Raw genomic sequence first — 12154 nt, 5'->3', positions numbered from 1 at the left:
TACTCGATTGAATTCACAGACAATACACACCCATCAGCTACTGTAACCATTGACATACTCTAAAGCACAGTTTGTTTATCAGTACAAGAAATCTCTGTAGAAATGTCTAAATGCAGGCTGTAACATCCTTATAACATTGAATCTATTGTAGATAAAATAACAACGACAACTGCTGAACCAAAATGCAAGCACGGAGAATATCGAGCGGATCTAGACCATTGTAAAAACTATTTTTTCTGTAACTCTGGAACAGAAATTAAAGCGTCATGTCAAACTGGAACATTCTGGGATGAAGTTAAATTGAACTGCCTTCATATTGATAAAGTCGATTGTAAGAAAAGACCCACTTCTTGAAGAAGAAATATAAACAAGAAAAAATGACATGCATAATGCATTATTCGTTTCTTTCTCGAAGAATGTGATATGGTATGTTTTCAATAAATGAAATCGTAGTCAGTTCTGTTATTTCTACATATAATGATATCACTACTTCAATGATACCACAATTTGTCTGGATCCCCATGACCAAAGATAGGTTATGCAGTATAGGAATGAATCCATCCTTATCTACATGTTATAGTGAATAAGATGTTATTTCAAGTAAATTTCCAATACATGTTAACAAAAGGCCCACAGGCCTCATTGGTCACTCGAGTATTAGTATCACTAATCCCAAGGCCTATGAAATCTAGAAGAAAAATACTGTTCTGAATATCTAAGTTAAATTTTAAGATTAAAAAAAAGTATAAATTGAAACTTCAAAATGCCCTCGAAAATGCATATACTGAGAAAAGGCTTTACATAAAGAAGTCCTTCAAATGATAAAGACAATAATCACTATAATCATTTTGGCCCCACTTTGAAACCAAACCCTTAATCTTCCCGGATCATCAAATTCACAATTTCGGTAAAGGACTACTACGTCATCTAAATATCTATTTAGTTTGAATTTAGAATCCATAGCATTAAAGCAGATATCATTTATATGTTTTGCACATATACACTATATATACCAAGTTTGGTCCAACACTGGATTCAGAGCCTCTACCCAGGGGTCGTGAAATTCACAATTTGGGTAGAAGCCTTCCTGATCTATATCACTACGCATATTTTTTTCTTATATATATATACAGTTGTAGAGAATATTTTTGAGAATTGGTAAATTGTTGCCACACTCCTATGGCTCTGGGGTACATGAGTCCTGAAATTTACTCCTTGTCCCAAAGATGCTTCACATCAAATTTGAAAAGAATCGGAATTTAGTAACTGACCATGTTGGTCCCACCCTGATACTAAAACCCCTATTCCTGGGATCATGAAATTTACAATTTTGATAAAGGACTACCTGCTCATCCTAAATATCCATTTAGTTTCAATTTAGTATGAACTAGGTAGAATTGTTTTAGTGCACTAAGGCTGATTACCATTTCCATAGTTTATAAAAACATTTTATGGATCAAATTTAAAGAGGGAAGAGTTATGGTACATACCAGTCACCTGTCCTGTAACCTAGGAAGTGTTGTGAACATATGATAGTAAATTAAACTTACCACCATACTGAATATCAAAGGCATATGGCCAAAGACAAAACAGTTTTTGGTCCAGACAACATAAATATCCCAAATATTCTATTATTTAACCTTTACATAAAAGGTCGGGGTTAAAGGTCATCAAAAATGGCACGCGACACAGTCTTATCATGGTATACCAACATAACAAATAACAAAGGTCTAGCCCCCAAAATTCTATTATTTCACCTTTACATAAAAAGATCAACAGTCATAAAATGACACGCGACACACTGCTTTATCATGCTTTCCCCACATATCAAATATTAAATGCCTATGTCAAAAGACGAAAAGAGTTATGGTCCGGACAACACAGATACACCAAACTTCTATTATTTGACCTTTACATAAAAGGTCAAGGTCAAAGGTAAAGCAAATGGTACGAAACACTCTGTGTTATCATGGTATAACAACTGCTACATACTAAATATCAAAAGACAAAATTTGTATGAAAAGCAGAAGAATTTACTACTATTATTGTTTTAGTCTCATTGATTCATTAAAAAAAAAAACCGACAAAGTTTAACTACATCACGTAAAACTTATGCGGTACCAATTTTGATGCACCAGATGCGCATTTCGACAAATAATGTCTGTTCAGTGATGCTCAACCGAAAGTTTTGAAATTCGAAATAACAGTAAACGTGTAGGCCCTAAGAGCTATTTTAGGGGAAAACAGAGTGCAAAAACAGTGAAGTCAAATTCATCTAAGGATAAGTGCTATGCATAAGGGAGATAATCCTTAAGTTTGAAATGAATTTCTAAATTTCATCACAGCAATTAAATGTACATCCGTATTTTAAAGCTAGTAACGGAGTACTTAGCTACTGGGCTGTAGAGACCCTCGGGGACTAACAGTCGACCAGCAGAGGCCTCGACCCAGGGGTCATAATGGAAAACTTATACGGTACCAATTTTGATGCACCAGATGCGCATTTCGACAAATAATGTCTCTTCAGTGATGCTCAACCGAAATTTTTGAAATCCGAAATAGCAGTGAACTTGCAGGCCCTAAGAGCTATTATACGGAAAAACAGAGTGCCAAAAAGTGGAGTCAAATTCGTCTAATGATAAGAGCTATGAATGTCCGATCACTTCCAAAAAGACACGTGCACATCTTCAATGCTTCCATAAAACATGTACAAGGTCTGAAGGATGTCAAATAAATGTTGTGAGAGGAGTACATATGTAGATACAAAAATCGTGTTTTCAAGACAAGCTTAAAAATGACTAAGTTCAGCTGCATGTAAATTTTTCGAAAAATGTCTGATCACTTCCAAAAAGGCACATGCACATTTTGAATGCATCCATGATAACCGTACAAAGTTTGAGGAACGTCAAGTTAGAGGTGTGAGAGGAGTTGATTACACAGAATAGGTACCGTCTATTCAAGAAATGCTTTACAAATGACTAAGTTAAGCTGCATGTAATTTTTTCGGAAAAATCTTGAATGTATCCATAATAACCGTACAAAGTTTGAGGAACGTCAAATTAGAGATGTGAGAGAAGTGGACTACACAAACTAGGGACCCTAAGCCGTTTGCACCTGTCATCATAGAACTACATGTAGAACCACCACTGGGTTCATTTTTACTGCGGCATGTTAATAAAACTACGGTGCATCTGAATGCTACATTCATAAACGTTTTACGTTTACAATTCCTATATTGCATTAAAGCAGTTCAGATTATGATTCTAATTTCTGATATTCTAGTCAACTATTACATGTCCGCCACTCTAATACAAAATCATGTCCCCGGAGAAAACAAATACCATTCGGTCAAAAGCGACCTCTTTACCACGCATAGGGTACTCTCTGCTGCAAATTTATAACCCGGATAAAGATTTCAAATTATTTTTTTTTAATGACGTCGTTTACTTTGAAAAATGACCTTGACTCAATGTGATGGCAAACCATCTGGTCAAAAAGCAATATCTGTGCAAAATGTGGACTTCAAGTAAATCTCTGTTGCACTGTTATAGCTCAAAGAGAAATCAAAGCACTGAAAGTACTGAAAAGCGTTAAGCTGACGTCATTAATTCTGTATGTAATGTTAATGAGCAAGAACAACAGTAAAAACAAGCTCATGCGTTATTCTTTTTTTTCCGCACAACTAAATGATACATTTTCTGTAAGGAAATAACAAATATTGATTGGAAACAATGCCCTGAAACTTTTCAATATGTTGAAATATAAACTTTATATGATGTTGTTAAAAACAATGGTCACTAAAATAATTTTGGTCCCACCCGGAACTAAAACCCTAGCCTTGGATCATGAAATTTACAGTTTTGGTAAAGGACGCCTGCTCTTTTTAAATATCTATAATCAGAATTTAGTATCAATAGCATTACCACCTCTGCAGTGGTCTAGAGGTGGAGTGTTCGCCCTGTATCTGGACGGTCAGGGTTCGAATCCCGGCTGCGACAGACCTAGGTCGTTAAAACATGTAGTGACAATTCCATCACCAAACCCTCGGCATTTAGTGTGAATGTCACGGGTCGTCGGAGATTGCCTTAAAAACGGATGGCCCGTGTCACAGTAGGTGTAGCACACTAAAGAACCCTCACTGCTCAATGGCCGTTACGTCGAGCAAAGGCCTAAAATTTGCATCCCTTCACCGGTCTTGGTTACGTCTCCATATGAATTAAAAATTATCAAGAGGAACGTTAGACATTATACAATCAATCAATAAAATTAAAGGCTATGTTATTGAAATATTTTACACATAAACACTTTATACCCATATTGGCACCACCCATCTTCCCAAGTCGATGTTTTCTGATCTGCTCCGCTCCGGCCCCCACCCTGCATCATGAAATGCTCTACATGACTATGCAATTTTGTTTTCTTACAGATGTGATGTTGTAGAGAAGAATATTTTTTGAAGTGTTAAGTTTTGGTAGAAAATGTGAAAACAGTTGTAATAATTTTTAGTAAAAAGTGTTCAATTGTTATTACGCAACTAACTTACTGCTGTGTTCCAGTAGTGTATGAAATATTTCTAGAATGCAATTAAAATGAAACAAATCAATAGTTTGATACATACATGTATGTCACATAATAATAGAAAGGAATAAACAAAGAACTGGAAAGAAAAGAAAAATACACATAACTGCATACACTAACTAACAAGTGCCACATAATTATATTCATGTCAAAACACTTTACATCCATTTCATCACCTCACCAGAAATCATTTGAATACATATATACACATGCATCTGTATGACATATACTACAGAATCCAGTGCATGATTATCTGTATATAGCAATCAAATCATGAAAGTGGAATTATTTTTTGTAATCAATAATGAAGTTGATTTCAATTCAAAATCAGGTTAGAGAATGTAAATCCAAATAAGTGCGATAAATACATGTATAACTGAAAACAAAATTTAGGAAGTTATTTAAAAGATATGTTCATCATACATGTGTAATATTAATAACTTTGAAACTGAATACTGTGTTAACAACAAGAGTGCAAAGAGCTGAATTTTAACATGAAAGTTAGTGCTAGAATATATACTAAATCGAATATGATAAATTAGACTAACATATATGCATGGATTTACATTTAGGCATTGTACTGATTGTTTGTTATAGGTAAATCTAAAAACAAAAAACTCCAAAAGTTTGTACACAAGTACATTAAACACTGTACTCATCAACAAGTGTGTATTACACTCATAGTGTAAAAGCTCATATTTATATTGCAAAGGAAACTAACCTGTTTGTCTGAATGAGACATAATACACATTGCTATTGTTTGAATTTTATAAAACAGTTCCTTGTATGAAAATGCAAATTACCTTTATTTAATGCAGTTGGATGAATATGTAGCAAGATCAAGCACCTGATCCCACCTCTGGTATATTCAGGGGTCCGTGTTTGTCCAACTCTTAATTTTGTATTCCTTATAGCAGTTATGCACAAAAGCCCATTTAGGACCTATAAAAATTATATTTCTAATTTGAAATAACGAATTTTAGAATTCATCATTTCGATTTTAATTCGTTATTTCAAACATTAACATCCGTAACGGATTGCATTCGTTATAACGAATTTGTAAACTTCGTAATAACGAATTTCAAAATTTGAAATAACGAATTCAATTTGAAATAACGAATTCCGAAATTCGTTATATCAAATTGCATAATTCGTTATAACATTTTTTAAAAACCTTGTATTGATTAAAAGGTGAGGATAACGAACAGTCATCAATCTCTTAACTCCAATAAAGAATACAAAATTAAGAGTTGGGTAAACACGGACCCTTTAATATATACAAGAGGTGGGATCAGGTGCCTGATCTTGCGACATCTTCATCCAACTACATTTTATTAACTATTCGTTTTAATAAATTGTATTAATTTCTTTTGATGAATCAAAATCCGATTCAATGAATGGAAAAATATACAATTTCAAATTATTTAATCTATTCTTACTAATTCTGCGATTCGGCATCACGAAATATTTACTAATTTGATATCAACGATTTTATAAATCGTTATATCGAATTTGACAATTTGATATTACCATTTCTAAAATTCGTGTTTTCAAATTTAATTCGTTAATATAAATTTTGAAATTTATTAAGGTAAGGTTTGCAACAACAAGGAAATAACTTAAACTCCGCGTCGAGGCCTCATTACGTCACCTACGAATAGACCTCTCCTATGTGATGCAGTACAATATATAGATTTGTATATTGTGAGTCCGTGATTCACGCAGGCAAATAACACTAAAGAAGTAGTTCGTAGTTAAAAGTTTAAAGATATTGACATTAATTATTAGATCCAGTGAGCTAGGCATTCCGCAGCACATGCCCGCTTGCTCGACATTCGAGCCAAATGTAGTCCGATCCCAGCGTGTTTAATGCATCAGCATTGCCTTGAAATGATAACACCCGTGAATATGAACATGACTTTATTGATGTTTCAAAAGGTACAACAGAACAATTTACACGATACAACATATGGAATGGAACAAGGTTTGTAAATGGACGAAAAGGCCGCAATTTTTGTGGGGGACAGGGGGATACATGCAATTGTACCAAGACAGTATGGGCACAAAGGAGGCCGAGTGTAAGCACAAGTGCATGATCCGAACGATTACCGCGTTCTGGACCAGTGTAGGTGGGACCGCCCTTCTCCCTGTCGCCAGCGCCACCTGGTTTTACATTTACCAGACTGTGGTCTCCCCCCGGTTGAACGAGGTGGAGGTGGGACCAGCCCTGGCAGGCCATGACCCACGATTGTAACCATATTTGCACAACTACACATTGTTACTTTGAGCCACGCCCCCTGCTTTGTATGCAGGGTGGGGAGACCACCAGGTTATGGGGCCACTTGATCCCAGCCTACACTACGGTATCCCCCAGTCCCCGCCCCCAAACCCGGAATTGCGACAAAAAGTATACTTTGTTTTTGGGGTAGCTGTGACATTAATTTATCCCATAGAAGCAAAAAAAAAAAATTAATACTGTATATCCCCTACAAAATTGGATTTGGCAAGAATGCGTTTGAGGCACTGACAGGTAGTTATGACATTCAGTACTCGTTCCATTCTTCTCGGCTAGGATGGGCACGTGTCGCTTGGTATTCTGCAATGAAATAAAAAAAAAAAAGAAGAAGAGAAAGCAGCAAAGCAGATATTAGAATTATGCCCTAATAATAAAATGGGTGGGTGGGTTGGGAAAAAAACACGCCCTTCTTGTTCGGTGGATTTTGAAAAAGAGAACGGCATCCGGGGAATGTTTGTTGTTCATTAACTCGTGCCGTAGCATAGTCGTACCATAACGTAGTCGTAAGGTAATACCATTGTAGTATAATTGTTAAGGGCGCCCAGGGTGACAGCCCGGGTGGAAACCTGTACTAAATTAATAGTTGACTATTTGATATAAAATCAAATAATCTTGATTAATTATTAGATTCAGTGAGCTAGGCATTCCGCAGCACATGCCCGCTTGCTCGACATTCGAGCCAAATGTAGTCCGATCCCAGCGTGTTTAATGCATCAGCATTGCCTTGAATGATAACACCCGTGAATACGAACATAACTTTATTGATGCTTCAAAAGGTACAACAGAACAATTTACACGATACAACATATGGAATAGAACAAGGTTTGTAAGTGGATGAAAAGGCCGCAATTTTTGTGGGGGACAGGGGGATACATGCAATTGTACCAAGACAGTATGGGCACAAAGGAGGCCGAGTGTAAGCACAAGTGCATGATCCGAACGATTACCGCGTTCTGGACCAGTGTAGGTGGGACCGCCCTTCTCCCTGTCTCCAGCACCACCTGGTTTTACATTTACCAGACTGTGGCCTCCCCCCGCTTGAACGAGGTGGAGGTGGAACCAGCCCTGGCAGGCCATGACCCACGATTGTTACCATATTTGCACAACTACACATTGTTACTTTGAGCCACGCCCCCTGCTTTGTATGCAGGGTGGAGAGACCACCAGGTTATGGGGCCACTTGATCCCAGCCTACACTACGGTATCCCCCAGTCCCCGCCACAGGACATAGGCACTATGTCCCCCCACAAAAATAAGAAATGAACACTTAATTTGAGCTACTCTGAAGGGTAGATGTTAGACGTGTTATTTAAAAACAACTGAATCCCAGATTGCAAGTTGCTTAGATAGATGTCTATACCTGTTTTGGATAAATGAGTACCATCGTGCCTGAACAAGGGAGTTTCGGAAACCCTGATAGTTGTGTTATGGTTAATATAACAGCCAGTGACTTCTTGGGTAACAAACTTTTTGATCGCCTTATTGACTTTGAGGCGTTTGCTATTGATTTTGCTGCCTGCAGTAAGTGGGGCACCGTGCCAATATAATCTGGGTGACATTGATGAAAAAATTAATGTGGTGTTGGGAAGAAGTACATTGTAGCGGTACAAGCTACACTGGATTCTGTGGACAAGCTCAATGCCTGTCAATGCAGGTGTAGTAAGGTCGTTAGAGACAATATGTATTAGCAAAAATTTTGGTGGGGGTAGATGAAGTAAATATTCAGACACCACACTATCCAGTTGGTCCCAATGCATTCCCCTGCGACCAAGCCAATTGATTAAAACAGGTAAATTAAGGTTACTTCCCCCTGGCCGTTGGGTTGCTGCATGGTGTCCTGCCCAAAAAGGGATTGATGATCCAAGGATCCAAATTGTAGGGGTACCTACAGTAACTTTGGTATGGTTAGCATAGGAGAACATCTAATAAATAAAGAGTTATGTTCGGATATAACTTAAATATGCAGCAGATCGCCATCCCTTGGCCTTGATTTCAGCATCAGAAAGGCCCAATTTTGCTAATTCTGTTGCCATGCCTATTCTGAAGCTATGTGACCTAAAGTGACATGATACTCCTATGAATTGCAGTGATTTTTGGAGTACTGCTTGAAACTGATATTTTGTTAAGGGCTTAGTGTTCAAGTGTGCTAGCAAAGGGCCGGTTCTGGATACTCGGTCTCGAAGGCGCAGGAACTGACTGATGGTCGCAACTGGGTTAAGCGTGGAGTTATGATGTGGAGTGATATCCACTTTGGCAGAGCTGCCTATCTGGTCCGTTTTAGATTTTTGTATGATAATTTGGCAAAGGCTGTGATGCACAATAGTAATGTCAGAGCGCTGTAGTGCAATTGTTTCAGAAACTCTGAGCAAACCATAATAAGTGATGGTGAATGCCGCCGAGAATAATGCCGACTCATAAGCAGACCTACATACATTGGGTTGGGAGTGGGTAATTCGGCAGAAAAGTTCGTAGGATATAGGAATACGGATATCCTTGGTTACGCCTGCTGACCTACGCAGTCCTTAAAGGGTTTTGGTAACAATGAAACATTTGGTTGTATCTTGAAGGCCATGTATTTTATGCTTGTAGGCGATGGCATTTAGATAAAGTGATACAGTCCTGTAAGACATGTTTTGCAGTGAAAGGTGCCCAATGTAATGTAGTAACAGTGTGACTGGGACTGGCCAAAATGGGTGGAAATGTAACTGAACAAGAAAATTGTGGAATTTGTTAAGCGCAGCCGAATATGCTTGCTGTGTAGATGGTGCTAATGATCTTTGAAGAAGTCGATCTGCCTCCAGCTTTAGATTTGCCAGATGTCGTGTGGCAGTGGAACTGGGGACAGGTCTGCTTGGGGTGCCAGTCGCCTGAATCTGCCCCACTGTGAACGAGATAAGGAGTCTGCTATAAAATTTTGTTTGGTTGGGATGTATGACGCCTGAATACAGATATTGGACTTGAGGCATGTTAATACTAGCTTGCGAACCAGGTTCATAACCCGGTCAGATTTGGATGTAGCCTGGTTGATAACCTGGACCACTGCCATATTGTCAATGTGAAATAGGAGTTTGGAATGAGCAAACTGGTTTTCCCATAAGGTGAGAGCGACAACCACTGGAAAATATTCCCAAAAAGTCATGTCTCTAATGATGTCTTGCTCAGCCCAACTACTTGGGAAGGACCCATGTGCCCACTTCCCCGCAAAATAAATACCAAAACCTCCCTTCGGTCCCCCTGCGCTGTCTGTAAACAATTGAATTGTTTCATCATATACCAAAGGTTGAAGCAAAATCACAGAAATGCCATTGTAAGACTCTAAAAAATTGCTCCAGATCTCAAGGTCTGCTTTGATGTTTTTTGTTACCCTGATTCTGTGATGTTGTTTAGTGATGCCGATAGTTGAATTGATGAGCCGGCGACAGAAGGCTCGTCCTGGGGCGATGACCTTGCAAGCAAAAGTTAAGTAGACCAATGAGCGACTGCATTTCGCGCAGCGAGACCTTTTTGGCGTTGTAGAACTACTGTAATGAAGACTTAAGTTGATTTAATTTTTTGTGAGGGAGGCGCATGGTCATATTGATGGTGTCGAGTTCGATGCCCAAAAATGTGAGAATGTGGGTAGGCTCCACGGTTTTTTCATCCGCGATTGGAACGCCGATGTCAACGCGTATAGACTTGAAAGCCTGACGGGAGTGGTGGGTGACAAAAGAATGGGGTGGGCCACAAAAAAGAAAGTCATCAAGATAATGAACAATGAACTGGTTCTGTGTATGTTTTTGGATGAGCCGATGTAAAAATGACGAAAACTTTTCAAACAATGCGCAACTAATTGAAGCCCCAAACGGTAGCATTTTATCAAAGTAGTACTTGTCTTGAACTCTGAACCCAAGCAAATCGAAATCGCCAGGTGATACAGGGAGCAGCCTAAATGCTGACTTAATGTCAGTCTTTGCTAAAATTGCCCCCCTTCCAAGCTTGGCTATAAACTGTGCTGCTTGGTCTATGTTGCTATAATGTACTGAACATGCTTTAGGGTCAATTGAAATGATTGATCGATGCATTTTCAGGGTAAGACAGATGGTGTATGAATCGCATGTCACCATCTTTTTTGGGAACCAGGCCTAGTGGTGAAACTTGCAAGTTGGGAAATGGTGGCGAATTAAAGGGGCCAGCCACGCGTGTTAAGGCAACTTCTTTGTGAATTTCATTGTTAGCTATTGTTAAATTAGCATTAAGGCTAGGGAGATTATTGGACTCGCGTGGTGACCTAGACCCTCTATACTGAAGTTTAAAACCTTTCCGAATAAATTTGCCGTCCCTGTATCCTTCCAAATGTTTGCATAAATTATAGAACTTTATAGGTGTTGCTCCCAAAGAATATATGGGACTGTTATTTTGGGCATCTGCTGCTTGGGTGGTTGTCTCCACACTTGCTGCATGCGTGCTTGTATCTGCACCTGGGGAAGAAAGGGCAACTTACTCCCTTATTGAAATGGTTGCAGTACATTATTGCAGAACGGCTTGGTTGATTAAAATGACTGCCTTGGTTCTGATGAGCATTGTTGCGGGTGTGGGTTTCTAACCTATTCGAAATGTGTAACAACCAAAATTCTTGGTTGATGTTGCCCCACGACAGTTGTGGCTGACTGGCCATTCTGAGACGAAATTGCTCATCGTATCGAAACCAATAGTTAGACCTAGACGCCGCAAATCTAATGTCCCTGAGATATTTAAGCAATTCTTGAGCCCGTGTCGGAAACTTTTCTAGCATGATGCTAATGAAGATGACAAAAGCGGAAGTCCACTTGTCTATATTGAGGTAAGAATTGGTCTTGGGCTTAACGATGCACAACCGCCCCTCCTTAACCTTAATACCGAGCGAAGCTCGGACGGGCCGAAGGCCCGTCCGCGAAGCAAGGCTCTAAAGGTAACACGTATGTAAAAGAAAAAAGTCAAAATCAGCAAAAGAAAAAGAGATAATCTCTATATACGTTCACTGAAATTTTCGTGATCCATATGGGCGCCGCCATTTATTTTTTCATTACCTGCTTCAACAGTTATTCGTGTTTTATTTTGAATGCCTATAATAGGAGACTCTGACGTGCAATTCGTAATTTAAACACTCAGTTTGTTCAAAGTGAATAGTATAATTATCATTGTAACAGGTTTTAGCAAACAAATACATATAAAACCGCAATACGACTAAATAGATGAACGAGTTCATGAGTTTCTTTGAATAAGAATATACGATAAAATTACGGTGACTTTTTTACCATTTTG

At 38.5% G+C, this 12154-nt stretch overlaps 1 protein-coding gene across 2 annotated transcripts in view; it reads left to right on the top strand.

Moving 5' to 3' along the window:
- The window catches only part of LOC130046290 (A disintegrin and metalloproteinase with thrombospondin motifs 4-like), a 30390-nt gene extending 29934 nt beyond the window's left edge, over window positions 1–456 (top strand). For both annotated transcript variants that reach the window (XM_048885783.2, XM_048885784.2), the window contains one exon: window positions 152–456. In XM_048885783.2, the coding sequence (XP_048741740.2) occupies window positions 152–354 (203 nt within the window). In that variant the 3' untranslated portion in view covers window positions 355–456. The remainder of the gene's footprint in view (window positions 1–151) is intronic.
- The last annotated feature ends 11698 nt before the right edge of the window (window positions 457–12154 follow it).

This window comes from Ostrea edulis, chromosome 7 (assembly GCF_947568905.1).
Source record: "Ostrea edulis chromosome 7, xbOstEdul1.1, whole genome shotgun sequence".
Taxonomy (NCBI): Eukaryota; Metazoa; Mollusca; class Bivalvia; order Ostreida; family Ostreidae; genus Ostrea; species Ostrea edulis.
Note: the sequence above shows the minus strand (reverse complement) of the source record. Positions and strands in the feature narration are given on the sequence as shown.